General features: G+C 45.4%; 1 protein-coding gene across 1 annotated transcript in view; it reads right to left on the reverse strand.

Annotated features, from left to right (window-relative positions):
* SMG6 (SMG6 nonsense mediated mRNA decay factor) overlaps nucleotides 1–26943 on the reverse strand; it is a 244113-nt gene that overhangs the window by 123407 nt on the left and 93763 nt on the right. Inside the window, exons 11-12 of the mRNA XM_003816861.6 lie at nucleotides 5741–5857; nucleotides 4006–4174 (exon numbers count right to left, since the gene is read on the reverse strand). Of these exons, the coding sequence (XP_003816909.3) occupies nucleotides 4006–4174; nucleotides 5741–5857 (286 nt within the window). The remainder of the gene's footprint in view (nucleotides 1–4005; nucleotides 4175–5740; nucleotides 5858–26943) is intronic.

Genomic DNA, 26943 nt, shown 5'->3' on the forward strand with positions numbered 1-26943 from the left:
AGACTGAGGTGGGAGAATCACCTGAGCCCAGGAGGTCGAGGCTGCAGCGAGCTATGATCATGCCACTGCCGTCCACCCTGGGTAACAGAGCGAGACCCTGGGAAAGGAAGGTAGGAAGGCAGGAAGGGAGGGAAGAAGGAAAAAGAAAGAAAAAAGAAAGAAGGGAGGGAGGGAGGGAAAAATTAAAGTGAGCAGGAGGGAGAGATGAATAGTGAACAGGGCTGAACAGAGATGGAGCCTACAGGCACAACTGTACAAACATGAACACACACAGTGACACTAACACAAAGAAGAATGTGACACATGGAACATGGACAGAGATTGAAGTCAGCAAGCTTTTTCTGTAATGAGCTGAACTGCAAATATTCCAGGCCGTGTGAACCATACAGCCTGTGGCAACTACTCAACTCTGCTCTGTAATGTGAAATCAGCCATAGACACAGTGTAAACAAGTAAGCATGGTTATAATCCAATCAACTTTATGGACACTAAAATCTGACTTTTATACAATTTTCATGAGTCATGAAATAGTACTTGTTTGATTTTTTGTTTAACCATTTAAAAATGTAAACCATTATTAGCTTGTGGGCCATGGTATGCTGATCCCTGATACAGGTGCGTGCGACACACACACACACACAGCAGAGGCAGACGAAAGCAGAGGCAAAGAGAAAGACAGAGGCAGGCAGGCAGAGACAGGCCAGGACAGACAGACACACAGGTAGGTAAAAGGCAAGGCAGGCAGATACAGGAAGACCCACATACACAGAAACCCCCCTCTAACAGAGAGATCCAGACTGGCATACAGAGACATAGTTACACACAAACATGGACACAACACAGACATTCAGGAACACATACTCACAGACCCAGACACAGACACAGACTGACATGGACCCAGAATCAGCACAGACACAGACAGATACACTGGTCTGATGTGGTGGCTCACGCCTGTAATCCCCGCACTTCTGGAGGCTGAGGCGGGTGGATCACTGGAGGGCAGGAGTTTTGAGACCAGCCTGACCAGCATGGTGAAACCCCATCTCTACTAAACAAAAAAATTAGCCAGGCCTGGTGGCTCATACCTGTAATCCCAGCCACTTGGGAGGCTGAGGTGGGAGAATCACTTGAACCCAGGAGGCAGAGGCTACAGTGAGCCGAGATCATGCCACTGCACTTGAACCTGGGCAACAGAGCAAGACTCTGGGGAAAAAAAAAAAAAAAAGGGCCAGACAGGGTGGCTCACACCTGTAATCCCAGCACTTTGGGAGGCTGAGGTGGGTAGATCACCTGAGGTCAGGAGTTCGAGACCAGCCTGGCCAACATAGTGAAACCTCATCTCTACTAAAAATAAAAAATTAGCTGGGTGTGGTGGCACATGCCTGTAGTCCCAGCTACTTGGGAGGCTGAGGCAGGAGAACTGCTTGAACATGGGAGGCCGAGGATGCAGTGAGCTGAGGTCGCGCCATTATACTCCAGCCCAGGCAACAAGAGCAAAACTCCGTCTCAAAAAAAAAAAAAAAAAAAAAAAAGGCTGGGTACGGTGGTTCATGCCTGTAATCCCAGCACTTTGGGAGGCTGAGGCGGGTGGATTGCCTGAGGTCAGGAGTTTGAGACCAGCCTGGCCCACGTGGTAAAACCCCGTCTCTATTAAAAATACAAAAATTAGCCGGGTGTGGTGGCAGGTGCCTGTAATCCCAGCTACTCGGGAGGCTGAGGTAGGAGAATAGCTTGAACTCAGGAGACAGAGGTTGCAGTGAGCCAAGATTATGCCACTGCACTCCAGCCTGGGAGACAGAGCCGGACTCCATCTCAAAAAAAAAAAAAAGACAGCTATAGATGTGGACACAGAGACATGGAAACACAGACATACACTGAAAGAAACCTACTTGGGGACACATGAATCCCATACAGAGATATATATACTCAAGGATATACAGACACAAACAGGTATGGACACAAATACAGACATAGATACGGACATCCCACATGAACACATACAGATAACAACACACGTGGCCACAGTTGGATGGATGCACATGGACAAGTAAACACAGACAGACATGGACCAGGCACACGGAAAGACCCCTAGACAAGCGCCCAGAGGCAGACACACAGAACTTTGCGCTCAGACACAGACACTAAGACACACACAGACTTACAGACACACAGACAAATGGACCTAGACAAGCACAGAGTCGGACACAACCCAGACACAGATACAGACAAAGATAAAAGAAGTAACCATATGGGGTTCCACAACACTCTGTAAATGTAATTTATGTCACCGAACTTAGAAATAGTTAAGATGGCAAATGTTACATCTATCTCCACAATTAAAAAAAAGAAAAAGAAAAAGGTATACAAACACATAAACTGATCTATGTAAATACACCCAGACAGACACACAGACTCCAACACCTGCCCCCGCCCCCAATACACAAATGCTCTCTGCTATACACAAATGCTCTGAGAGATGCCAGACTGACACACAGAGACAGGGGGCGAGGGCAGGCGCATGGTGAGAAGACAGGGGATGAGGACAGGGACATGGTGACAAGACAGGGATGAGGGCAGGGGCATGATGAGAAGACAGGGGATGAGGGCAGGGGCATGGTGAGAAGACGGGACGAGGGCAGGGGCATGGTGAGAAGACAGGGGATGAGGGCAGGGGCGTGGTGAAAAGACGGGGATGAGGGCAGGGGCATGGTGAGAAGACGGGACGAGGGCAGGGGCGTGGTGAGAAGACGGGACGAGGGCAGGGGCATGGTGAGAAGACAGGGGATGAGGGCAGGGGCGTGGTGAAAAGACGGGGATGAGGGCAGGGGCATGGTGAGAAGACGGGACGAGGGCAGGGGCATGGTGAGAAGACAGGGGATGAGGGCAGGGGCGTGGTGAGAAGATGGGATGAGGGCAGGGGCATGGTGAGAAGACGGGACGAGGGCAGGGGCATGGTGAGAAGACAGGGGATGAGGGCAGGGGCATGGTGAGAAGACAGGGGATGAGGGCAGGGGCGTGGTGAAAAGACGGGGATGAGGGCAGGGGCATGGTGAGAAGACAGGGGGCGAGGGCAGGGGCATGGTGAGAAGACAGGGGGCGAGGGCAGGGGCATGGTGAGAAGACAGGGGGCGAGGGGAGGGGCATAGTGAGAAGACAGGGCATGAGCGAATGGAAGAGAGATGTGCGTGCATTCAGCCTCCCCACACGCTGCCATGCCAGGAGACAAACTGCAGAAGACAGCACAAGCAGCAGTGAGAGAGCCTTAAAGATGCAGAGAAGGCCGGGCACGGTGGGTCATGCCTGTCATCCCAGCACTTTGGGAGGCTGAGGCAGGTGGATCTCCTGAGCTCAAGAGTTTAAGACCAGCCTGGGCAACATGGCGAAACCCCGTCTCTACCGAAAAATACAAAAAATGAGCCAGGCGTGGTGGTGTGCACCTGTGGTCCCAGCTACTCAGGAGGCCGAGGCAGGAGGATCACATGAGCTGGGAGGTGGAAGTTGCAGTGAGATCGCGCCACTGCACTCCAGCCTGGGTGAGCTGAGATCATGCCACTGCACTCCAGCCTGGGTGACAAAGTGATACCCTGTCTCAAAAAAAAAAAAAAAAAAAAAAAAGCAAGATGCACAGAAAAACTAATAAGAGAAGAAACAAAGTCTCACACACACATATCCACACAAATCCAGACTCCAGAGGCAGCTGCAGAGATGGTGAGTATGCACAATATGGAGTGAGGATGAGGGAACGAGAGCAAGAACAAATAACAAAATGGAGAGTGAGAGGAAAAAGAGAGTGTGAGAGGAGAGGGAAGAGGCCTGGAGAACAGGAAAAAATAACCTAAAACATCAGAGGATAGGGAAGGTATTCAAAAAAAGTTCAAATAAAGAAGAAATAGAGAAGCAGGCAGGCTGTGGGCAGAAAGAAACAGAGCAGGATGAAGAGGGGAGCTGTAGGAACACGGGCAGGCCCAAGCCAGTGGTGCTGAAGCAATGGGCAGGTCAACTCACTGCGAGGGCAGATCCAGGGATGTGGGAGGAGGATTCCAGGTGTCCGGGTAGCCGAGCATCCAATCTGACCAGACTTTGACACTGGGGAGCAGCTCCTTCAGGTCCGGGACAAAGGAAGACACCTTGATGTCGTCTTGGTCATCCTGGTCCTCAGGAGAGGACAGCTGAGCTGCAGAGGCAAAGGGTGAGAACTGGGCCTATGTCTGCTGTAGCCCCCGAGTGAGGCCTGGGGCGCTGGGACGGCAGCAAGCTCTTAGGGAAGGGAGACCAAGTCCACAGGAAAGATGGGCCCAGAAGCGAGGACAAGCGCCAGCACCTAAGAGGATTCTGAAAAGTAGGACAAAGAGAGAACCAGTGTACTGGGTCTGCCCCTGGACACAACTGCTTCTGCTTCACCTGTGGCTTGGCTGAAGCCTCTACTCTGGCCTCTAGCCCACCCTTCCAGCCTTCCTTCAGCACAGTACCAAGATGGCACCAGAGTTCTTGCCAAAACTGCATGACCTGAATTTAATCATAAGGAAACACCAGAGAAACCCAAACTGTGGGACACTGTGCAAATGCTTCATATTCTTCAAAAATGACAAGGACATGTAGGACAAAGAAAGACAGAAAAACCATCCCAAATTAAAGGACACTAAAGAGACACGATGATATCTAAATGCAACGTGTGCTCCTGCACTGGATCCCAGAGCAGAAAACAACTTTTTTTTCCCCTTGCTATAAAGAAATTAGGGCAACTGGCACAAACTAAGTAAGGTCTGTGAATGCAATAATAGTATTTTATCAATGTTGACTTCCGATTTTGATAACTGTTATTAAGAGAATATCCTTATTATTAGGAATATAGAGTCAAGTATTTGGGGGTAAAGGGCCCGCAACTCTGTAACTTAAAAATCAAATGGTTCAGAAGAAAAATAATAACCTTAAGTATGTGTGTATGGAAAGACGAACGTAAGCCCATATGGTAAAATGTTAACTGGGGAATCCGGGTGAAGTGTATGTAAGAGTTCTCTGCACTATTCTGGCTACTGTTCTGTAAATATGAAGTTACTTCAAAATAAAAAGTTGCCCTTCTGTCCCTAAAAAAAAAAAAGGCAGCCTCCGAAGCTGGAGGCATTCACAAAGCTGGTGCGGCATGGGGTGACAGTGGGGTCTCATTAAGTCACTAATATTGATCTAGGAGCTGAAAAGAAAGGTGTAACCTTCAGCCCTACCTTCTACTGCTACAACAATCTGGCTTAGACTTCTAAGGGCAGCCTTAAAGGATATGGGATACTGTCTCAACCTAAGGGCTAAAAATAGCACCTGCTCTATCTGGTCCAGTGAGTCTCCCATGATGGCTGGTCCACAGCGGTTACAGAACTCACCAGGTACCACACAAAGAGAAACAAAGAGATAAAGGGGAAAACACAACGTCGATTATGGAAACTAACTTTTCTGGTTTCCTGAAGATGCAGAACATGCAGCAGCTCATAGGTACAGTGAAAATCCTAACTACTAAAGGAGAAAAGAGAGAGGAAAGGGTTCTACAAAAAGGAGAAGAGGGCCTTAGAGGCAATCAGACTGTAAAAGGAAATGGGACTAGTTAGGCAGGCAAAAGGAAGAGGGGCATGTAGGTAAGAGGAAGAATGGAGACTACAGGGAGAAGACACCAAGAAAGCAGCATTGCACTGTGAGGTCTGGACAAGGCCAGGCAACTGGAAAGCCCACCAGGCTGGGGACTCCTCCTGCTTACCTTTGGCGGACTCCTTAAGTAAGCAGGTGCAGCGGCGGACCAGTAGAGAAAACATGGCCAAGCCCAGAGCTGCGGCTTGTTCCTGGATCACAGAGCGGCACTCCTCCGAGAAGCAGTCTGCGGAGAGGCAAATGAAACTCTCAGCGCCCCAGGCGGACAAGATGCACATCACTGGCCACGTTACCGAGCTTCCTTTTCCTCACTGAAGACTAGGGCTAGTGATATTCCCTCTCTCAGAGTGGTCATAAGGCCAAGTAGAAAATGCACGTGAAGCACTTACCACGAGGTCTGGCATATGGATATGTGTTTGATAATATGATAAGGGTCACCTCTGTCAATTCTACATCACTTTCCCAGGAACGGTTACCTCAAGAAGGGCAGTCTGAGCTGGAGCTGCATGGTCTCTGCCTTTAGCTGCCTACTGATAATGTAAAGCCATCGTAACAAGAACTCAGATTTAATTAACTCAGTCTCTCTAGTGTATAACTAACAGGAGCACAGTCATCAATTAAGATTGGAAAAATACACATTTAAAAATGATCTTCTGTCTACTGCCATACCACCCTGAACGCGCCCGATCTCGTCTAAAAATGATCTTCTTGAATCACCAACCTTTAGTCCCATCCTTACTTCCTCCATGTCCCTCCTCCTAAGAAAACACACATGACACAAATAACCTACTTTCATGGAATGAGTTAATTTTATGCAGAACAGTGCTTGGCACATAATAAGCACTTAATCAGTGTTGGCTTTTGTTTTCACAAATTCCTTCCCCTAGCGCTAAAAAATAAACCTGGCTCCCAATCCCAGTACCCTCTTCCCGTCACTTTTTCAGCCTGGCTAACTAACTTCCTTCTGGCTCCAGGTCACTGAAAGGAGCCATCTTTTTGGTGGGCAGAATTATTATTTGGTGGGAGCTATGTGGCATACTCCCAAAAGCCTGCCTGTACCTACTCTTCATCACTGGCCTTCCCTGAAAGCCACGTCATCTGAACTCGAGAGGAGCTGGTGACACACAGAAGGCAGCAGTCCACCACACAGCCTCCGAGGAGGAGACACCACATACCCACAGGAGACAGAATCAGGGGCCAGGCTCACCAGCTCTGGCAGCAGCTAATGTGTTAATTCCCTCTCTAATACAGGAGAACTCTCAGAATCTCCAAGTGTTAAAAGGATAATCAGCTGAACGTCTGATCTCTGTCCCTGCCTGTATTTTAACCTCAGTAGCCAAGGGGAGCCCTCTCATCAGCTCACCATCTTGTCAATGGGGCCCCATTGAAGTTGTTACTCCAGGAGACAATACCCAACCACAGTGATTCCTTACCATCTTTGCCCCAGGAGCAAGTATGATTGGAGTACACAAAGCCAGCCCCAACCCACTTCTGAAAGTACTGGGTGTAAGAAGGAGCAGGCTGCTGCTCAGAAGGGCCCAACAAACGAATAGCATCCAGGGTAGTAATTCTTTGATTGTGGCTTTCCCACCAACCTTCCAGATGCCCACTGGTCCCAGATGTCACCCTCTGACTTTCCAGCTCAACTGTGGCAGGCAGTTAAGGAAGTGGTAACAATCCATGTGATTAGAATAGACCAGTCTCACTCCTGTCCTGTTAAGGCCCTAAACCTCTGTTACAAAGAAAACAAGCATGCAAGAGCCAAGAAGAGGGCAGGATGGAAAGCAGGAAAGGGGGAGATACGTAAGTTGTCAAGAAAAGTTACCAACTTCTCCCCTTCACCCTCCCCATAGGCAGCAGCACTGTCAGTACCGCCCAGCTCAGTCCAGGCCATTGCCACGCCCGGACAACATCCTGCCTCTAACTAGCAACAGAGCCGGGAAGAAGGGAGTAAGTCCAGAAAAGAGGGAGTTGGGAGAGGACAAGTGGAGGCCACATCCTGGTAGCTGATACTCTGAGTAAACATTAGTGCCTCCTCATCAACTAAGCAGAAGTTACCTGCACTCAGAAGGCTAGAAGGGATGGAGGGGGGTGTCCTGGCTCCAAGAGACTGGCATTTTGTGAAGCACAGGCTACACTAAGACACTCTCATGACCCTGGACAGGGATAAGACAGGGGAGGTTTCTTTCACCAAGCCTAGTTCTGTATTTATGACAAATGGCAATCACAAGCTAGACCGTCTCTCAGAGTTCAAGGTGGGAGCTAGGGCTCAGAGGGAGAATGGCTGCTTAACAACAATGGGATCTGCAGTCTTTGTGGAGTGGGGGGCTAGGGCTCAGAGGGAGAATGGCTGCTTAACAACAATGGGATCTGCGGTCTTCATGGACTCCAGGTTGGCTCCTTTTCTAAAGGCTCCTGCAATAAGGTCTGGAGACCAGGCAAGGTAGCAACAGCTGGAGTCTCTTTGGTGTAGATCTGAAAGTGCTTAGCCACCTCCCAGGGCAGCAGCTAGAAGGCAGCTTCATGACTGCTCTGTCCTTGGTGACGGTTATGTCACCTCAACTCCCCATCCCCTAACCCCCTCCTGAAGAAAGGCTTGAAATAACACTGCCTGCTTATGTGTCTGGTCCATCTGATGCGGAGTATTAAGCAGTAACTGTTCTGCTGTAATCAAGCAGGTGGAGATTTTACAAACGATCAAGGGGGTCAGCATGTCTGAGTGTTGGTCAGGCCTCTGACTGGCCATGTTACCTAGAGCACCTCCTGGAAGGCCTGTCCTCCATGGCTCAGTAGTACCTCAAGCACATACTGAGCATGTAGAATGTTCCAGACTCTGTACTAGGTATGATGGAGCACACAGTTACAAATAAAACATGGTCTCTGCAACCGTAGGACCTTTCAATAGGGTAAAGAAAATTGTTATTTATCCAAGTATCCACGGCAACTTGGATCCAGTGCCTCAAGTGAGACATGCACTAAGTGCACAGCATCTTCATGGGCTGCTCTTGGCCTCACGTAGGCTTCCACAGGCTAGAAACCGTAAGACGCTACTCCCTGAAAGCATTCACCGTTACACAAGTGGGTAGGAAAACAGCATCTAGATTCCCAGAGTCCACCCACTTTGGGGTTAGATCTAGGAAACTGGCCCTAGTCTGATGAATGCCCATATATATCCCTAGTGTTGGGCTGGGCCAAGCCAACAAGTGATGTGGGGTGGGGGAGGAAAAGGCATTGTTTGCCTTGGTATTCGCCTGGGTTCCTCTGGCTTTGTGTCAGGTAGCAGGAGCATGACAGGAGCTGAGGAACTCATTAACACTGTGAAACAGCCTTTCCCCTTCTTTCCAAAAGCAGAGACTTGCTTAAGGGTTTCGGGTAAGGGTTTTGGCTAGGGAAGTCAGACGGAAATATTTCTTAATAAGAAAGTCACCTGAGGTCTGAACTTGGTTCTGCTCCTTCCCACATGTGGGCAGGTGACCACAGCTCCTATTATTCCTATGGCCAAATACCGGCTCGGACAGAAATATTCTTCTTGCTCCTATGTAACAGGGAGACTTTCTCGTTTTTCTGAGAATATATTCATGGAAAACATAAACCAACTGTCGTCAAAGTTGCATGAAATCAGGAAATGGAGCGGCCGGGAGAAGGCTGCCATGTGGCCGGATGTTATGTATTTCTAATTAGTGCTATACATCTTTCAACAGCAAGTGTCCTTCTGCTGGGAAACACAACACACTGCCCTTGTTATTGTAACTGTCAGAGAAGTGCTTAAACAGATAATCTCCAGGAAAAGTGATAAACACGTCCCCTCTCCCACCAGTATGTGTGCGACGGTGCTGCCAAAGCAAAGCTGTGCCTGACAGCTCCAGGATGGCAAAGCATCCTCCTGCAGGAAATGGGAGTGAGGCAGGAGGGGCGGAGAGGGAAGAGCAGGGGATGGGAGGCAGGCCCACCTGCCTGGGCCCTCTAAGCCGAGCCAAGGGATGGTGGTTCAGAACCACTGCTTCTGATCAATTCCAGTGTTGCCATCAGGGAGAGATTTGAAGGAAACCAGTACCAGTGGGATGGAGTTTGGTTGGTCACAGAAAAATCTGGCAGCGATGGAACTATCAGAGTTCCCTTGGTGCACACAGCCAGTTTCCTGGCAAGAGCATAAGAAGAGTAATGAAGAGAAGACACAGGATGGATGACACGTAAGTCTGATGCTCTGATAGCAACAGAGGGGATTCTGAGGGCACTGGGGTCCACGAGCCATTCCAGCCCAGAGAACCAACTATCTGCCTGGCTGCTTCACTAAGAGCTGGAGAAAAACGCAGGCAAGACCACTTATTCACCAATTCCCTCCCCACTGTCTCCTCCCAAAGAAAGGAAATGAATGGTCAGTCACCTCCAAACTACCAGCACCTGGAGGCAATTTGTTGGCCCTTATCTTTCCGACATGAGGCTGCTTTTCTCATGAGTCAGTTACCAGTCAGACACAAGGCTGGCACAGTTCCTAAGCAGCCCACCAAAACCTCCTTGTCTACAGGAAGTGGGCAGTGAGAGCATCTTTCAACTGCTGCTGCTTGAGCCACAGAGTTCCCCGTGGCAGCTGCTAGCTGAAGAGGAGGTAGAGGAAGCAGTCGCTGTATAGGAACGAGACAAAAACAAAATCTCAGAGCAAAAGCAGAGATATCTTTTCATCATTTTATTCCCTGAGGAGCAGAACGAATGAGTCAGCAGAATCAGGCACTAATACACCCAAGCAAATTATTCATGCACAATGGCAAAACAGAGGCTGACTGAGTGTAAAGCAAGTCATAACATTTCCCTAAACTGATACAGCCAAGTGACATGGTGGAATATTTGTCCCCACCCAAATCTCACGTCGAATTGTAATCCCCACTGCTGGAGATGGGGCCTGGTGGGAGGTGTCTGGATGGTAGGGTGGATCCCTCAGGGCTTGGGTGCTGTCTCTGTGGTAGTGGCTGAATTCTTGCAAGATCTGGTCCTTGAAAACTAGGTGGGACTGCCCCACTCTTTGCTCCTGCTTTCGCCATGTAAAGTGCCTGCTCCCCTTTCGCCTTCTGCCATGATTGTAGCCTTCCTTAGGCCTCCCTAGAAGCCGAAATGCTTCCTGTACAACCTGCAGAACCGTAAGTCAATGAAACCTCTTTACTTTATAAATTATACAGTCTTAGGTATTTGTCTATAGCAATGCAAGAACGGCCTAATGCACCAAGACAAGACAGAAGAAGGTGGAAGGTAATTTCCTCCCTAGGAGCCCTCACTGTCAGTGTTCCCTTTGGATTTTCTTCTAAAGCTCTTCTGAAAGTAGGGAAATATGGGGGCAAAGGAAATCCCAATCTTCTAACAAAATGACTTCTCCCATTAATTCCGAAAACACTTGAGTGCCCAATTGTGGAGGATATAAAGGAAAGTAGGATCCTGTCTGGGAGAAGAAGATAATCTAATAAGGAAGACAGGAAGAATACATACATACTCAAGTAACTATAATTCAAGACAATGTACTACATATCATAAGGAAGATGGAAGTAAGATGTTTCTGTCACCAGAGGGAGAGGAAACCATTTCAGCTAGCATGTAACAGAGAAGGTTTCATGGAAGAGACCTTTATTTTTGAGACAGATTCTCACTCTGTCGTCCAGACTGGAGTGGTGCAGTGGTACAACTGTGGCTCAATGCAACCTCTGCCTCCTGGGTTCAAGCGATTCTCCCGCCTCAGCCTCCCAAGTAGCTGGGATTAGAGGCACGCACAGTTTCACCATGTTGGTCAGGCTGGTCTCGAACTCTCGGACTCAAGTGATCCACCTGCCTCGGTCTCCCAAAGTGCTGGGATTACAGGCATGAGCCACCATGCTCGGCCAGAAGAGACCATTTCTAAGGTGGGCTGGAAGAGGTGAACAATGATGGAGTTGGTGGATGCAGGGGGGACCACATGTACTACTTGAGGCACGCAAGTACTGTGTGTGCTGTGCTCTACCTGGAACCACAAAGTATAGGGCCTGCAATGCCAGAACAGGGAACATGAACTTGACTCAACAGTGAGGGAGCACTCACTCAAGGTTCTTGGATGAAGCAATGAGTGAATATTTTATAAAGATTAATCTAGCTAAAGCATTTAGGACTAATTAGGGTAGCTGGAAAAAGGTAACAATGAGGGAGACCAGTTGGGAAGCTAAGAGAGCATGAACTTGTTTGAAGCAAGCGAAATTACATGTAAAGCACTCATAAAGTTTATAATGCCAAGTAAGGGTAACATCTTCTTACAATAGAGGTAGAAGAGGGAATGAAAAGCAGTGCACAGATATGAAAATTACCGCAGAAAGAAAATCAAAAGAGGCCAGGAATGGTGGCTTACGCCTGTAATCCCAGCACTTTGGGATGCTGAGGCGGGAGGACTGCTTGAGAGCCCAGTAGTTCAAGACCAGCCTGAGCAACAGAGTAAGACCCTGTCTCTACCAAAAGAAAAGAAAACAAAACAAAACAAAAAAACAAGAAAGAAACATCAAAAGAGGCTGGAGATAATGCTGTTGAGGGGGTATGTAGGGGTGAAGACTGCTGGAGCAGGTCAAAGACTCTCACGTGTATTCTCGGCAGGTTCCAGAGGATCCTGAAAACTCAAGAAGAGTAACAACTCACCAAACAAGATCCAAGTAAGGGGGAAGAAACTCAGGACTGCAAAACACCTGGAGGGAGAGAGGTATGTGTCAAGGAGTCCCCAGGCTCCCTCCCTCTTGGCTCTGGGCCAAGTCCTGTCTTTCCAGAACAAAGACACTTCAGGGGGTCAGAAATACTTGAGGAAGACCTAGCAAGAGGAGGCCTGGGAAGTCTGAACTGGCGCTCCCTGTGGAAGCCATTAGATATTCGGCACTTCATTTGTTTCCAATTCTTGTATGAGTACAGCTCCAGGCTGTGGGGTGACAGGCTCCTCTCTGACGTAATCAGGAAGCAGCTGCAAAATTAAGGAATCCCTCATGACATCATAAAAAGGGTCGATGGTTTACTGGGGAAAGTATAAAAATTAATTACATATTCCCACATGACACCCTTCCCCTAAATCTGTACACACCCTCTCCCACCTCCACACATTCTCTCATCAACAACATCCAGAAGCCACCTCAATGGACAGGGTACAAAAGGGCAAACAAAACCCAGAGAAGGTTCTTTGATGCACTCACACTGTCTGCCCACCTATTTGGAACTTAACAAGCAATACCTTGTCCTGGAATTGTTATTCATACAGTAGGTTTCCTCAACAGAATTATAAGCCCCTTGAGGGCAAGAGCTATGTCAAGACTTCACATCCTTGGAAATCAGCACCATAGAGAGGTTCAAGAAACATTTGCTGCTCATAATAGTAAGCACACTTGCCTCTCTCACTTTGGATCTAACCATGAATGACATGATTCCACTGTGGCCAGACATAATAACTAAGACATTTTGAGACCTATGTTAGGCAAAGAATATTTATATATATTATCTCAAAGCTTTACAAAAGGATTGCCTGAGTATTATTCTCCTTTTTGACATTTGAGGAAACAGGCTCAGAGAGACTAAATGACCTGCCCAATAACACAAGGCTAGAAAGTGCCAGAGCTGGGATCTGAATCCAGTTCTGTCTGCTCTCATGCCCACATTGTTTGCATATCTGATTTTCACACGCCCGTGACTCAAGCGTCACACTCCCACTGCTCTCTCCTTTGCTATGAACATGAAAAGCTCAGACTACTCCAACCACAGTGCTGCACAAAGAGCTCAGAGATGATGACTGTGTGGAAGCCAAAATGAAAAACATGCCATCGTTTACAATAGTGACAAAGAAAATGAAATATTCAGGTATAAGTCTAACAGAACGTAGGGAAACGCTATGCTAAAAATCTGAAAATGCTGATGAAAATCAAAGACAAAGCCAGGCATGGTGACTCACGCCTGTAAACCCAGCACTTCAGGAAGCTGAAGCGGGCAGATCACCTGAGATCAGGAGTTCAAGACCAGCCTGGCCAACATGGTGAAACCCTGTTTCTACTAAAAATACAAAAATTAGCTGGGCGTGGCAGCGCGTGCCTGTAATCCCAGCTACTCGGGAGGCTGAGGCAGGAGCAGGGGAATCGCTTGAACCCAGGAGGCGGAGGTTGCAGTGAGCCGAGAATGTGTCATTGCGCTTCAGCCTGGGTGACAAACTCTGTCTCAAAAAAACAAAACCCAGAAAATAAAAGACAACCTAAAAACTGGGGAGAGTTACCATGTTCATGAACTGAACAACTCAGCATTGTAGAGATGCCAGTTAATTGTTTAACGCAATTGCTATCAAAATCTTACGAAGGTTTTATGTAGACAATAGATCTATAGGTTTAACGCAACAGCTATCAAAATCTCAGGAACGTTTCACGTAGATAAAGACAAACTTATTCTAAAGCTTATCTGGAAAAGCAAAGGATGTAGAACATTTCAAACAATTCTGAAAAAGAATAAAGCGGGAGAAATCGTTCTCCCTGATGTTAAGTTAATGAAGAAAGGGGCCGGGCATGGTGGTTCATGCCTATAATCTCAGCAATCTGGGGGACCAAGGCAGGACTGCTTGAGATCAGGAGTTTGAGACTAACGTAAACAACATAGCAAGACCCCACCTCTTCTAAAATAAAATTAAAAGGAGGAATATCTTTTCAACAAATGGTACTGAAGCAATTAGACATCTGTATGCAAAAAAACAAAGCAACAAAACCTTGACCTAACTTTCACACTTATACAAAAATTATCTCATAATAGATCAAAGACTTATGTATAAAACATAGGACCATAAAACTCTTAGAAAAAAATGGAAGAAAATCTTCAGGACCTAGGACTAAGAGTTCTAAGACTTAATGCCAAAAGTAAAGTACAATCCATAAAAGGAAAAACTGATATACTGGATTTCATAAAAATTAAAAACTTTTGCACTGCAAAAGACCCTGTAAAAAGATGAAAAGGCAAATGATAGGCTAGGAAAATCTATTTGTAAACCACATATCTGCCGAAGAACCAGTAACCAGATTACATATAAAACTCTTAAAACCTGGCCAGGCGCGGTGGCTCACGCCTATAATTCCAGCACGCTGGGAGGCCAAGGTGGGAGAACTGCTTGAGCCCAGGAGTCTGAGACCAGCCCTGGCAACATAGCAAGACTGTGTCTCTAAAAAAAAAAATTTTAATTAGCTGGATGTGGTAACATTTGCCTGCAGTCCCAGCTACTTGGGAGGCAGAAGTGGGAGGATCACTTGAGCCTGGGAGGTCAAGGCTGCAGTGACCCGTGACAGTGCCGCTGCACTCCAGCCTGGGTGACAGAGACCCTGTCTCAAAAAAACAACACATAAAAATAAACACAACCCAAAAAACAAAAAACCTCTCAAAACTTAACAGTAAGAAAACAACAATACATTTAGAAAATGGGCAAAAAAAAAAAAAAAAAAACCAGATATTTCATCAAAGAGGATATACAAATAGAAAATAAGCACAAGCAAAGATGTTCAATATAATTAGCCATTAGGGAAATGGAAAATAAAACTACAATGAGATCTCATTACATATCTATCAGAATGGCTAAAATAAAAAACAGTACCACCACCAAACATTGGTAAGGATGCTGGGAAATCGGATCACATGTACGTTGCTGATGGAATGTAAAATGGTATAGCTGCTCTGGAAAATAGTTTGGCAGTTTCTTCTAAAACTAAAAATGCACTTATGATATGATCCAGCAATTGAACTCTGGGGCTTTATCCTGAAGAAATGAAAACTTACGTTTAGAAAAAAAACCAGTATATAAATGTTCATAGCAGCTTTATTCATAATGGCCCCAAACTAGAAACAACCCAAATGTCTTTCCACAGGTGAATGGTTAAACAACTGTGGAATATCCGTACCAGGGAATACAGGGAATACTACTCAGCAATAAAAAGGAATGAACAACCAATACGTGCAGTGAGTTGGACAGACTCCAGGAAATTATGCTTAGTGAAAAGCCAGCTTCAAAAGGTTACATACTGTACAATCCCATCTATATAATATTCTTGAAATAATATATTTATAGAGATGGAAAACAGATTAGTGGTTGCCAGGGGTTAGTATTGGGGGCTGAAAGGCGGTAGGGATGGTTCTAAAGCATAGAGCAGGAAGGAGCTTTCAGTGTTGGGAAAGTTCTGCATCTTGATTATAGTAATAGTTACATGAAGCTACATGTGTGATAAAATTGCACAGAACCCCCCCCCCCACACACACACACAAGTGCAAGATAACTTGTGAAATCTGATTAAAGTCAGTGGATACCAATGTCAGTTTCACGATGTTGATATATACTAAAGCTACGCAAGACATGAAAAATGGGGAAGGACGGGTGAAGGGTGCATAAGACCTCTCTGTACATTTTTAAAACAACTTCCTGTGAATCTATAATTATTTCAAAATAAAAAGCTTTAAACAAGTAAACACAACAAAAAAAGTAAACCCAAATAAAACCGAAGAAGATCTGACACAGCATTCCAGAAAGTTTTACACAGAAAAGGGTTACTCAGTCACTTGGGGGATACTTTCTCAATTAACAGTAGCTGATTACCCTGTCCAGATGCTGGAGCCCCTTGTTCTCATCTTCTGCTGCCTGGCCCGAGCTGGTGGAGATGCCCAGTTGCGGCTCCTCACCAGCTTAAACAAGAAACTGTCAGGGGCAACCAGAAGGAAAATAAAATAAAATTTAAAAAAAAAAAAAAAAAAGGAAAAGTTCACTGAAGACAGAACTTCTGTCTAAAGAATAAGGAGTATAGCAAGAGAACGTCATCGTCAAGGCCGTGAATCACTGGAACAGTAAATTCCACGGCAAGCAGCACAAGGTGAAGGTGATGAGAAAGTGAAGAAAGATGACGAATGAATTGCAGAAACTGAGCGAGCAGTTAAAAAATGTTCTTGCTTCTCAAAAATAAGGTACACACCTCAAACCAATGGTATGCACATTCTTCAAGAAAGGGCAGTCAGAGGAAAAAGCGGCTTCAAACATGAGTCTGAGTACTGTTTTCTTCATAAAGGAAACTACTTAGGCATTTTCGGTGTTGCTTTGGATTATCAATCAGATGGATATTAAGGTATTTATTTTTGGCCAGGCATGGTGGCTCATGCTTATAATCCCAGCACTTTGGGAGGCTGAGGTGGGAGCATCACTTGAGCCCAGGAATTCGAGACCAGCCTAGGCAATACAGTGTGAGACCCAGGAGGTTGAGGCTGCAGTATTGTGGAGTGATTATGTCACTGCACTCCAGCCTGGGTGACAGATCAAGACCCTGTCTCAAAAAAATAAATAAATAAATAAAAATAAATAAAAATAAATAAATAAATAAAAATAAAAAAGATTTAATTTTGATTTAAAAAAAAAATATTTTTGTAGGCCAGGCACAGTAGCTCACATCTGTAATCCCAGCGCTTTGAGAGGCTGAGGCGGATGATCACTTGAGGCCAGGAATTCGAGACCAGCCTGTGGGCCACCGTGGCGAAACCCCATCTCTACAAAAAATACAAAAATTAGCCGGGTGTGGTGGCGTGTGCCTGTAGTCCCAGCTACTCGGGAGGCTGAGGCAGGAGAATCGCTTGAACCCGGGAGGCGGGGTTGCAGTGAACTGAGATTGTGCCACTGCACTCCAGCTTGGGTAAGAGAGCACGATTCTGTCTCAAAAAACAAAGGTTTGTTTTTTTTGTTTGTTTGTTTGTTTTGAGACGGAGTCTCACTCTGTCACCCAGGCTGGAGTGTAGTGGTACAATCTTAGCTCACTGTAACCTCTGCCTCCCGGGTTCAAGCAATTCTCCTGCCTCAGCCTCCCGAGTAGCTGGAATTACAAGTGCCCACCACCACACCCAGCTACTTTTTGTATTTTTATTAGAGATGGGTTTCACTATGTTGGCTAGGCTGGTCTTGAACTCCTGACCTCAAGTGATCCACCCACCTCGACCTCCCAAACTGTTGGGATTACAGGAGTGAGCCACCGTGCCTGGACAAAAAAAACTTTTTGTTTTTTTTAAGTGCCAGCAGTAAATGAATTTTATTTTAGGTAAACTTTGCTGAAAAGTGGAGACTAAAAGGGATTCAACCTGCATATACCTTTTTTAAAAACGTGAATTTAAGCCCTGTATTCCTTTTTTTTTTATTATACTCTAAGTTCCAGGGTACATGTGCACAACGTGCAGGTTTGTCACATATGTATACATGTGCCATGTTGGTGTGCTGCACCCATCAACTCGTCATTTACATTGGGTGTATCTCCTAATGCTATCCCTCCCCTTCCCCCAACCCCACGACAGAAAAAAAAAAAAAAAAACTTTTTGTAGAGACAGGGTCTTGTTTTGTTGACCAAGCTGGTCTCAAACTCCTAGCCTCAAGTGATCCTCCTGTCTCAGCCTCCCAAAGTGCAAGAATTAGAGGCATGAGCCACTGCACCTAGCCCTAGATATATACAAACAGACACACATACACACAATTTAATTTAATTTTATTTATTTATGAATGAGACAGGCTCTCGCTCTGTTGCCCAGGGTGGAGTGCAGTGGTGCAATCATAGCTCACTGTAGCCTCAACTTTCCAGGTTCAAGCAATCCTCCCACCTCGGCCTCCCAACCTCCTGGTCTCAAATTCCTGAACTCAAGTGATCCTCCGGCCTTGAACTCCCAAAGTGCTGGGATTACAGGTGTGAACCACCACACCCGGCCCATTATTTATTTTTTAATTGGCAGCATCAACTGCAATACTCTGATAAATAGCCCCTTTGCCAATGTATCTGTAATTACAAATCAAACATTTTCTAAAAAGTAGGTGATTTCATCAGAATCAAACATGTTTGCTTTTCAAAAGACAAAATGAAAAGGAAAGCTACAGAAAATTATCTCACTGGGAGAAAATAATTGTAAAAGATACATCTGACAAAGGACTCAGAACTGAGGTATATAAAGAACTCTTTCAACTCAGCAAAATAAACAAAAAATTGGGCAAAGAAGATATATAGGATGGCAAGTAGGTACATGAAAAGATGCTCAACATTACTAATCATTAGGGAAATGCAGATCAAAATCACACATACAACTCCATACCCAACAGCATGGCAATAATAAAACAGATGGATGAACAATAACAAGCATTGGAGAGGATGTCAAGTAACTGAAATTCTCACACACTGCTTTAAGAATGTTAAATGAGACTGGGCACGGTGACTCACACCTGTAACCCCAGCACTTTAGAAGGCTGAGGTGGGTGGATGGCTTGCGGTCAGGAGTTCGAGACTGGCCTGATCAACATGGTGAAACCCCATCTCTATTAAAAATACAAAAAATATTGGGCGTGGTGGCAGGCACTGTAATGTCAGCTACGCGGGAGGCTAAAGCAGGAGAATAGCTTGAACCTGGGAGGTGGAGGTTGTAGTGAGCCGAGACCACGCCACTGCACTCCAGCCTGGGTGACAAAGTGAGACTTGTTCAAAAAAAAAAAAAAAAAAAAAGTTAAATAATATAACCACTTTGGCAGTATCTTAAAAAGTTAAACACCAGGCTGGGTGCGGTGGCTCATGGCTGTAATCTCAGCACTTTGGGAGGCCAAGGTGGGTGGATCACTTGAGGCCAGGAGTTCGAGACTAGCCTGGCAAACATGGTGAAACCCCATCTCTACTAAAAATACAAAAATCAGCCGGGCATGGTGGCAGGTGCCTGTAATCCCAGCTACTTGGGAGGCTGAGGCAGGAGAATCGCTTGAACCCAGAAGGTGGAGGTTGTAGTTAGCTGAGATCATGCCGCTGCACTCCAGCTGGGGCAACAGAGCGAGACTCCATCTCAAAGGAAAAAAAAAAGTTAAGTACCAAACGACCCAGCTATATCACTCACAGGTATTTACTCCCTAAAAATGAAAGCATACATGCACGCAAAGAATGTTCATAGCAGTTTTACTCATGAAGGCTAAAAACTGGAGGAGAAAACACCAAATATCCATCAACAAGTGAATGGATAAATAAATTGTGGTATATCCACACAGTGAGGACTATTCAACAATAAAAAGGAACAAACTACTTAATCATTCGAATGTCAAAAACAGACTCACACCTGTAATCCTAGCACTTTGGGAAGCCAAGAGGAGAGGATCACATGAGCCCAAGAGTTTGAGACCAGCCTGAGCAACATAGTGAGACCCTACCTCTAGCAGAAAAAAATAAAAAATTAGCCTGCAGTGGTGGCAGGTGCCTATAGTCTCAGCTATTTAGGAGGCTAAGGCAGGAAGATCACTTGAGCCCGGAAGTTCAAGGCTACAGTGAACTAAGAACATATCATTGCTTTCCAGCCTGGGTGATAGAGCAAGACTGTGTCTGAAAAAGGAAAAAAAAAAAAATAGAGTAATGACATTTAGAAACACATTAGTCTGACCCTTCACTTGAACTGTTAAGAGTTCATAACTGGAGGCTAATTTGATAAAGAAAAGTAGACATACATGAGTACCCAGTACGTAACAAAGCCTTGGACAAGGTGTTTTGCGTATTTTATCTAACACTCAGAAAACCCCTGAGAATTGGCACTGATAACCTGCTTTATGAACAAAGAAACTCAACCTCAGAGACGGTAAGTAAACTTTCGTCATCAAGGTCACACAGCTGGCAAGTGGCTGAGTAGAGAATTCTCGCCCTCCATCAGGTTGATTCCAAAGCTCTGTACAGCATTACCACACAGCTGCTGCCTTCCGCAGGTGAGACAATGATCTCCAGAAGTGCTAGGCCCCCTCCAGAGGACAGCCTGGCTTTCCCTTCTTCTTTATATAGGACTCCAGGGCCAAGAAATGTCCTAGGGGCTCTATCAATACATCTTGGCAAGAAAGACAGCAAACCATCTACTCTCTACAAGAAAAAATGAAAACACTTCTAAATGGGTGCTTCACTTGTTCCAGGAAATACCCATGCAGTTTTAGAAATGGTACTCCAATAGATTTCCTGGAAAATAAATAAATAAGTAAGTTGCCAGTCAAAACACACTTTGGCCATTTCCACCTTAGTTGTGTCTCTGGATTGATATTTTTGTTACTTACAGGTTACTGTCTGAGCCCAGAGTTATTCAATACACATCCCCTCTTGGGCAGGACAGAGCTGCTGCCAGCAGAATAGCATGCTGGCACTGGACGAGTCCCTTAGTAATGGGGCCCAGGAGAACGAGGGCCTGCCATTCCAGCATCTCATTTGGAAGAGTTACAAGCAGATCTTGCAGGACAGAGTTTCTGCTTCTACACTGCTTGCCAGACGTTTTGGGAAGCTTGCCTCTCTCCCAGTATTTGAGGAAAAGCAAAGGAAGAGTAGAAAAGCATGGCAGGTCTTTAATTAAACAAGACAGGTAGTCCCTATGGAATCCCATACAGCAGATATGAGGTGTCCTGTGTCAAAAGTTATTTAAGGTTGTGGAGGAGAAGTGATATGAAAGAGGCTTCCTAAGAGGCATACCCATTAGCCAATCTAGAAGGAAGTTTTCCTGTTAACAGTCAGGAGGGAGAAATATAGCTATATCACTTTTAATAAAGCAAGGAGAGATTTGGCTGCTGATTCAGACACACACCTTGAAACCCACCTCTGCTGGCGTGAAGCTTCAGGAGCACTTTGAGCCAGAAGTAAAAATTAGGGAGGGATAATGCCTGCAGACACCCTGATTCAGAGAAACTCCATTGACAGGGCAGGCAGAGGGGCAGGGAAGTGTTCTGCTTCCATTTTTACAAATTAACTCAATTTATTTTCATTCTGTGGCTTCCTAAACGATTTTTTTTAAGAGATGGGGTCTTGCTCTGTTGCCCAGGCTGGAGTTGAGTGGCATGGTCATAGCTCACCACAGCCTTGACCTCCCAGGCTCAAGCAATCCTCCCACCTCAGCCTCTGAAGTAACTGGGACCACAGGCATGTGCCACCATGCCCAGCTAAGGATTTTTAAAAGTCTGACAGTGTTTGTAAACAACGCCAAAAATAAAACAATTCCGAGACAGGTGAGACAGAAAGGTACCTAGAATAAAAAGGACCTCTTGGAGGCCTTCTGAGAAGTTAGCTTTTTCAGGAAGCTTCCAGAATGTAAAGATTAGAGTCATCAAACAAACTTTGAGGGGTCAGTACTGAAAAATAAGACCAATGATAAGGCACAATTTTTTGGTGGTTACCTTGTGAATATCCAGATCTGCACATTCATTTGACTCTGCTCCAGAAACTCATCCCAAAATGGTTCCTCAAGGCCTCAGAATCCATGATCAATGTCCAAACCAAACTGCGAACGTAATGACTTCATCCAACCCCACCCACTGTGGTGCATCGAGTTTTAAAGTAGAGGTCAGGAGAATAATAAGCTAGATAAAGCAGTTATGCCAAGGAAGGAAGTGAGAAAGCAGCAATGAATGAAGGTGACTAGAAATGTGCTAAGGTGCCAGCTAGTCTCCTGACCTAGAAGCTGTGGAATCGACATACCTTTTAATAATAATGCTTCCAGCTGGGCATGGTGGCTCACGCCTATAATTCCAACACTTTGGGATGCGAGGTAGGCGAATCACTTAAGCTCAGGAGTTCCTGGCCAGCCTAGGCAACGTGGCAAAACCTCACCTCTATTAAAAATACAAAAATGAGCCAGACGTAGTGGCACGTGCCTATAACCCCAGCTAATCAGGAGGCTTAGGAAGGAAGATCGCTTCAGCCTGGGAGGCAAAAGTTGCAGTGAGCTGAGATCATGCCACTACACTCCAGCCTGGGCAACAGAGTAAAACTCTGCCTTAATAGTAACATAGCCCTTCCAAATTTGTACTCAGTTGCTGGACTGGTCAATTTGTCAATACACTTACCGAAACCAATATACATTGTTTGAAACCTGTATGTATCTAGTTTTTGGTTTTTTTTCTGAGACTGAGTCTCGCTTTGTCACCCAGGCTGGAGTGCAATGGCGCGATCTCAGCTCACTGCAACCTCCGCGTCCCAGGATCAAGCGATTCTCCTGCATCAGCCTCCCAAGTAGCTGGGATTACAGGTGCTCACCACCATGTCTGGCTAATTTTTGTATTTTTAGTAGAAATTGAGTTTCACCATGTTGGCCAGCCTGGTCTCGAACCCCTGACCTCAAGTGATCCGTCCAACTTGGCCTCCCAAAGTGCTGGGATTACAGGCATGAGCCACCACGCCTGGCCTGTATCTAATTTTAAACTAGATTAAAATTTTTTATATTTACCCTTTATACCACAATTCACAAAAGATTTGTGACAACTTACAGCAAAATCACATAAAATGACATAATATTAAAGTAGATTAGAGAATCAAGACCAAGAAAAAGGAAAAAATGTCAATCACATGGGTTAACAGCCTACCATAAACGGACTTAAAATTTTCTGTCAGCCAAAGCAAAAAAGGAAACACCAATAACTGTATAGTTCTCATTATTAGAAAGGAATAAGTATATCAATTCTTCAGGAAAAACAACTCCTTTTTCTCAGCACTGAGTTCTAAAATAATTTTTTAAAGCATGGACTCTATGCAAGACATATTATATGAAAAAAGTGAACAATAACCTTACAAATATATAGATAAATATATATGTGTATACATATATATATGTGTGTATATATATATTTTTTTCTTCCCAGACAGATGCTAGCTCTGTCACCCAGGTTGCAGTACAGTGCCGCAATCTCAGCTCGCTGCAACCTCTGCCTCCCGAGCTCAAGCAATTCTCGTGCCTCAGCCTCTCGAGCAGCTGGGACTACAGATGTGTGCCACCATGTCTGGCTAATTTTTATATTTTTAGTAGAGGTGGCATTTAACCAGGTTGGCCAGGCTGGTCTCAAACTCCTGACCTCGACTGATCCACCCGCCTTGGCCTCCCAAAGTGCTGGGATCATAGGCGTGAGCCATTGCACCCAGCCTGAAAATATTTTTTATAACACATAGCCTCTTATCACATGCTGTTAAAAGATACCCCAGAAATAGTATCCTAAAGTTATCTATAGGGTGAGACAAAATACATATATATATATAAAATTCTAAAAATATTTTTCCAAAACCCATATATAGGAATAAGTTATATATTCATAGATACATGGTGTTTTAAGAAGCTCTATAGGCCAGATGCAGTGGCTCATGCCTATTAACCCCAGCACTTTGGGAGGCCGAGGCTGGAGAATCACTTGAGTCCAGCCTGGGCAACATAGCGAGACCCCATCTCTACAAAAAAAATAAAAAATAAAATTAGTTGGGCAAGGTGGCATGCTCCTGTAGTTCCAGCTACTCAGGAGGCTGAGGTAGGAGGATCACTTGAACCCAGGAGTTGAAGGCTGCAGTGAGCTATAATCACACCACTGCACTCTGGCCTGGGCAACAAAGCGAGATCTTGTCTCTAAAAAAAAATAATAAAATTTGGCGGGGAGCAGTGGCTCATGCCTGTAATCACAGCACTTTAGGAGGCCAAGGCAGGCGGATTGCCTGAGGTCAGGAGTTCGAGACCAGAGACCAGCCTGACCAACATGGTGAAACCCCGTCTCTACTACAAGTACAAAAATTAGCTGGATGTGGTGGCGCATGCCTGTAATCCCAGCTACTTGGAAGGCTGAGGCAGGAGAATTGCTTGAACCCTGAAGGCGGAGGTCACAGTGAACTGAAACTGTGCCAGTACACTCCAGCCTGGGCAACAAAGTGAGACACCTTCTCAAATAATAATAATAATAACAGTAATGATAATAATAAAACAAATTAAGATGAAAGTAAAATATTTTTTAAAAAGATCTATAAAACTAAATTAAAATAACACTAGGTCAGGCACGGTGGCTCATGCCTATAATCCCAGCACTTTGGGAAGCTGGGGCAGGCAGATCACTTGAGGCCAGGAGTTCAAGACCATCCTGGCCAACATGGTGAAATCTTGTCTCTACTAAAAATACAAAAAAAAAAAAAAAAAAATTAGCAGGCATGGTGGTGCATGCCTATAATCCTAGCTACTCAGGAGACTGAGGCATGAGAATCACTTGAACTCAGGAAGCAGTGAGCCGAGGCCGAGATGGCGCCACTGCACTCCAACCTGGGCAACAGAGCAAGACTGTGACTCAAAAAAACAAAACACAACAAACAAAAAACCCCACTAAATTAGAAAATGATCAGTTTTATTTCAAAATTATCCATGATGGGTTTCTTTAAATAGAGGGATACCTGCTATCTAATGCAGTTGTTTAGTCAACATTCTGTACATGACACCTCTGACTAAGGGTCAGAGAAACCCAAATGCAAAAATGCTTTACAGCTGATCATGAACGATCCATCCAGAATGAGGAATGAAGAATTCTAAAGTCCTAAAGAAAAACTCTAGATAAATGAGAAAGTGACATACACTAGAAAAGATTGTTTTAAAAAGATCAATGACATGTTAAAATATCTGTAATTAAATATATACATATATAAACACAAATGTATGGACATAAAGGGGGAATTGTCTAGATTGTAAAATTTAATTTAGGCACATTTTTGGAATATTTCTACAACAAAAAGTATAACAGTATGCTATAAAGCAAGGGGATTTAAAAGCTACATTTATATTTTAACACTGGTAGCGAGAACAAAGCTCCATAAATGTGGGATTAGCAACCCCCTGCCAAACAGACAGTTTTTAAAGCACCAGTTCAACTTTATTTTCTTGGTGAGATTTCCTCCATTTAGAGGACAGAACTGACCTGCTTCTGCCTGGCTCAAAAGACCTAACAGGTTTATTTATAGACCACTGCCTTGCTTCTTTAAAAGGGCCCCACACTTGCCGGGTGCGGTGGCTCATGCCTGTAATCCAAGCACTTTGGGAGGTCGAGGTGGGAGGATGGCTTAAGCCCAGGAGTTTGAGGCTGCAGTGAGCAATGTTCGTGCCACCGCACTCCAGCCTGGGCGACAGAGGGAGACCGTGTCTCTCTAAAATAAATAAATAAATAAAGGGTCCCACATCAAAAGATGGTGAATGACCACAGTCAAGAGACAAAATAGCAAACCTGCCTCCACACTCCTGAATGGCCATTCTCCTACCCCCACTCTCCACAGTTTACGTCTTTCCTCTCCCTTGCCTAAGTCGTTCCTTCAAGATCCAGCATGTATCAGACCTGTACTACAGGCCTCCTCCTCTGGATTCTGGCAGTATTTCTACCTGTAACACTCACCAGGTACGTGGGCTCACAGCTGTCCTCGTACAGGATTTACAATTCACCAAGCTGCCCCACTAGCCTAGAAATCCCAACAGGGAGGGGTCCACAGCGCAGACCCCACCAAATCTGAAGTGCTTACTGCAGCGCCTGGGTGTTGAAGCTGATCTGAACGGTACTTCACATGGTGCTGAACCAATTCGTTTCTTTATATTCACACAGTCAGCATTCACCAAGTGGCTACTACAAGTAAGGATCTGTGCTGGGCACTTAGTTTTTGAAGATGAATCAGACATAAACTGGACCTTCAAGGAGCTGAAGTCTAACAGGACTTGCTTATGCTATCAACTATAAATCAAAGAAGAAAGTGAAAAATCTCTTAAGAAGTTTAAAGAGGCATGAAATGATGTGAATGATGAAACTCACTGTTGATATAGTTTGGACAGAAAAAGGTTGCAAACATGAATATAAAACCACTAAAATTATGGTACACACGTATCGTGGGATAGATAGCCGTTAAAAAGAGTAACATGTCCAGGTGCGGTGGCTCATGCCTGTAACCCCAGCACTTTGGGAGGCTGAAGTGGGTGGGTTGCCTGAGCTCAGGAATTCGAGACCAGCCTGGGCAACAAAGTGAGACTCCATCAATATTAGCTGGGCATGGTAGCCTGTGTCTGTGGTCCCAGATACTGGGGAGGTGAGGTAGGAGAATGAGTTAAGCCCAGGAGGAGGAGCTTGCAGTGAGCCGAGATCACACCACTGCATTCCAACCTGGATGACAGAGGGAGACCTTGTCTCAAAAAACAAAACAAAAGAGTAAGGTGTAAGACAGCTCTATTTGTTTTCCGGTTTTGTACTGAGATGGAGTCTCCCTCTGCTGCCTAGGCTGGAGTGCAATGGCGCCATCTCAGCTCACTGCAACCTCTGTCTCCCGGGTTTAAGAGATCAGCCTCCCAAGTAGCTGGGATTACACGTGCACGCCACCACGCCCAGCTAAAATTTTTTTTTTTTTGAGGTAGAGTCTTGCTCTGTTGCCCAGGCCAGAGTGCAGTAGCGTGATCTCGGCTCTGCAACCTCCACCTCCAAGGTTCAAGCAATTCTCCTGCCTCAGCCTCCTGGGTAGCTGGGACTACAGGCGTGTGTCACCACGCCCCGGC

Source organism: Pan paniscus, chromosome 19 (genome assembly GCF_029289425.2).
Source record: "Pan paniscus chromosome 19, NHGRI_mPanPan1-v2.0_pri, whole genome shotgun sequence".
Classification (NCBI taxonomy): Eukaryota; Metazoa; Chordata; class Mammalia; order Primates; family Hominidae; genus Pan; species Pan paniscus.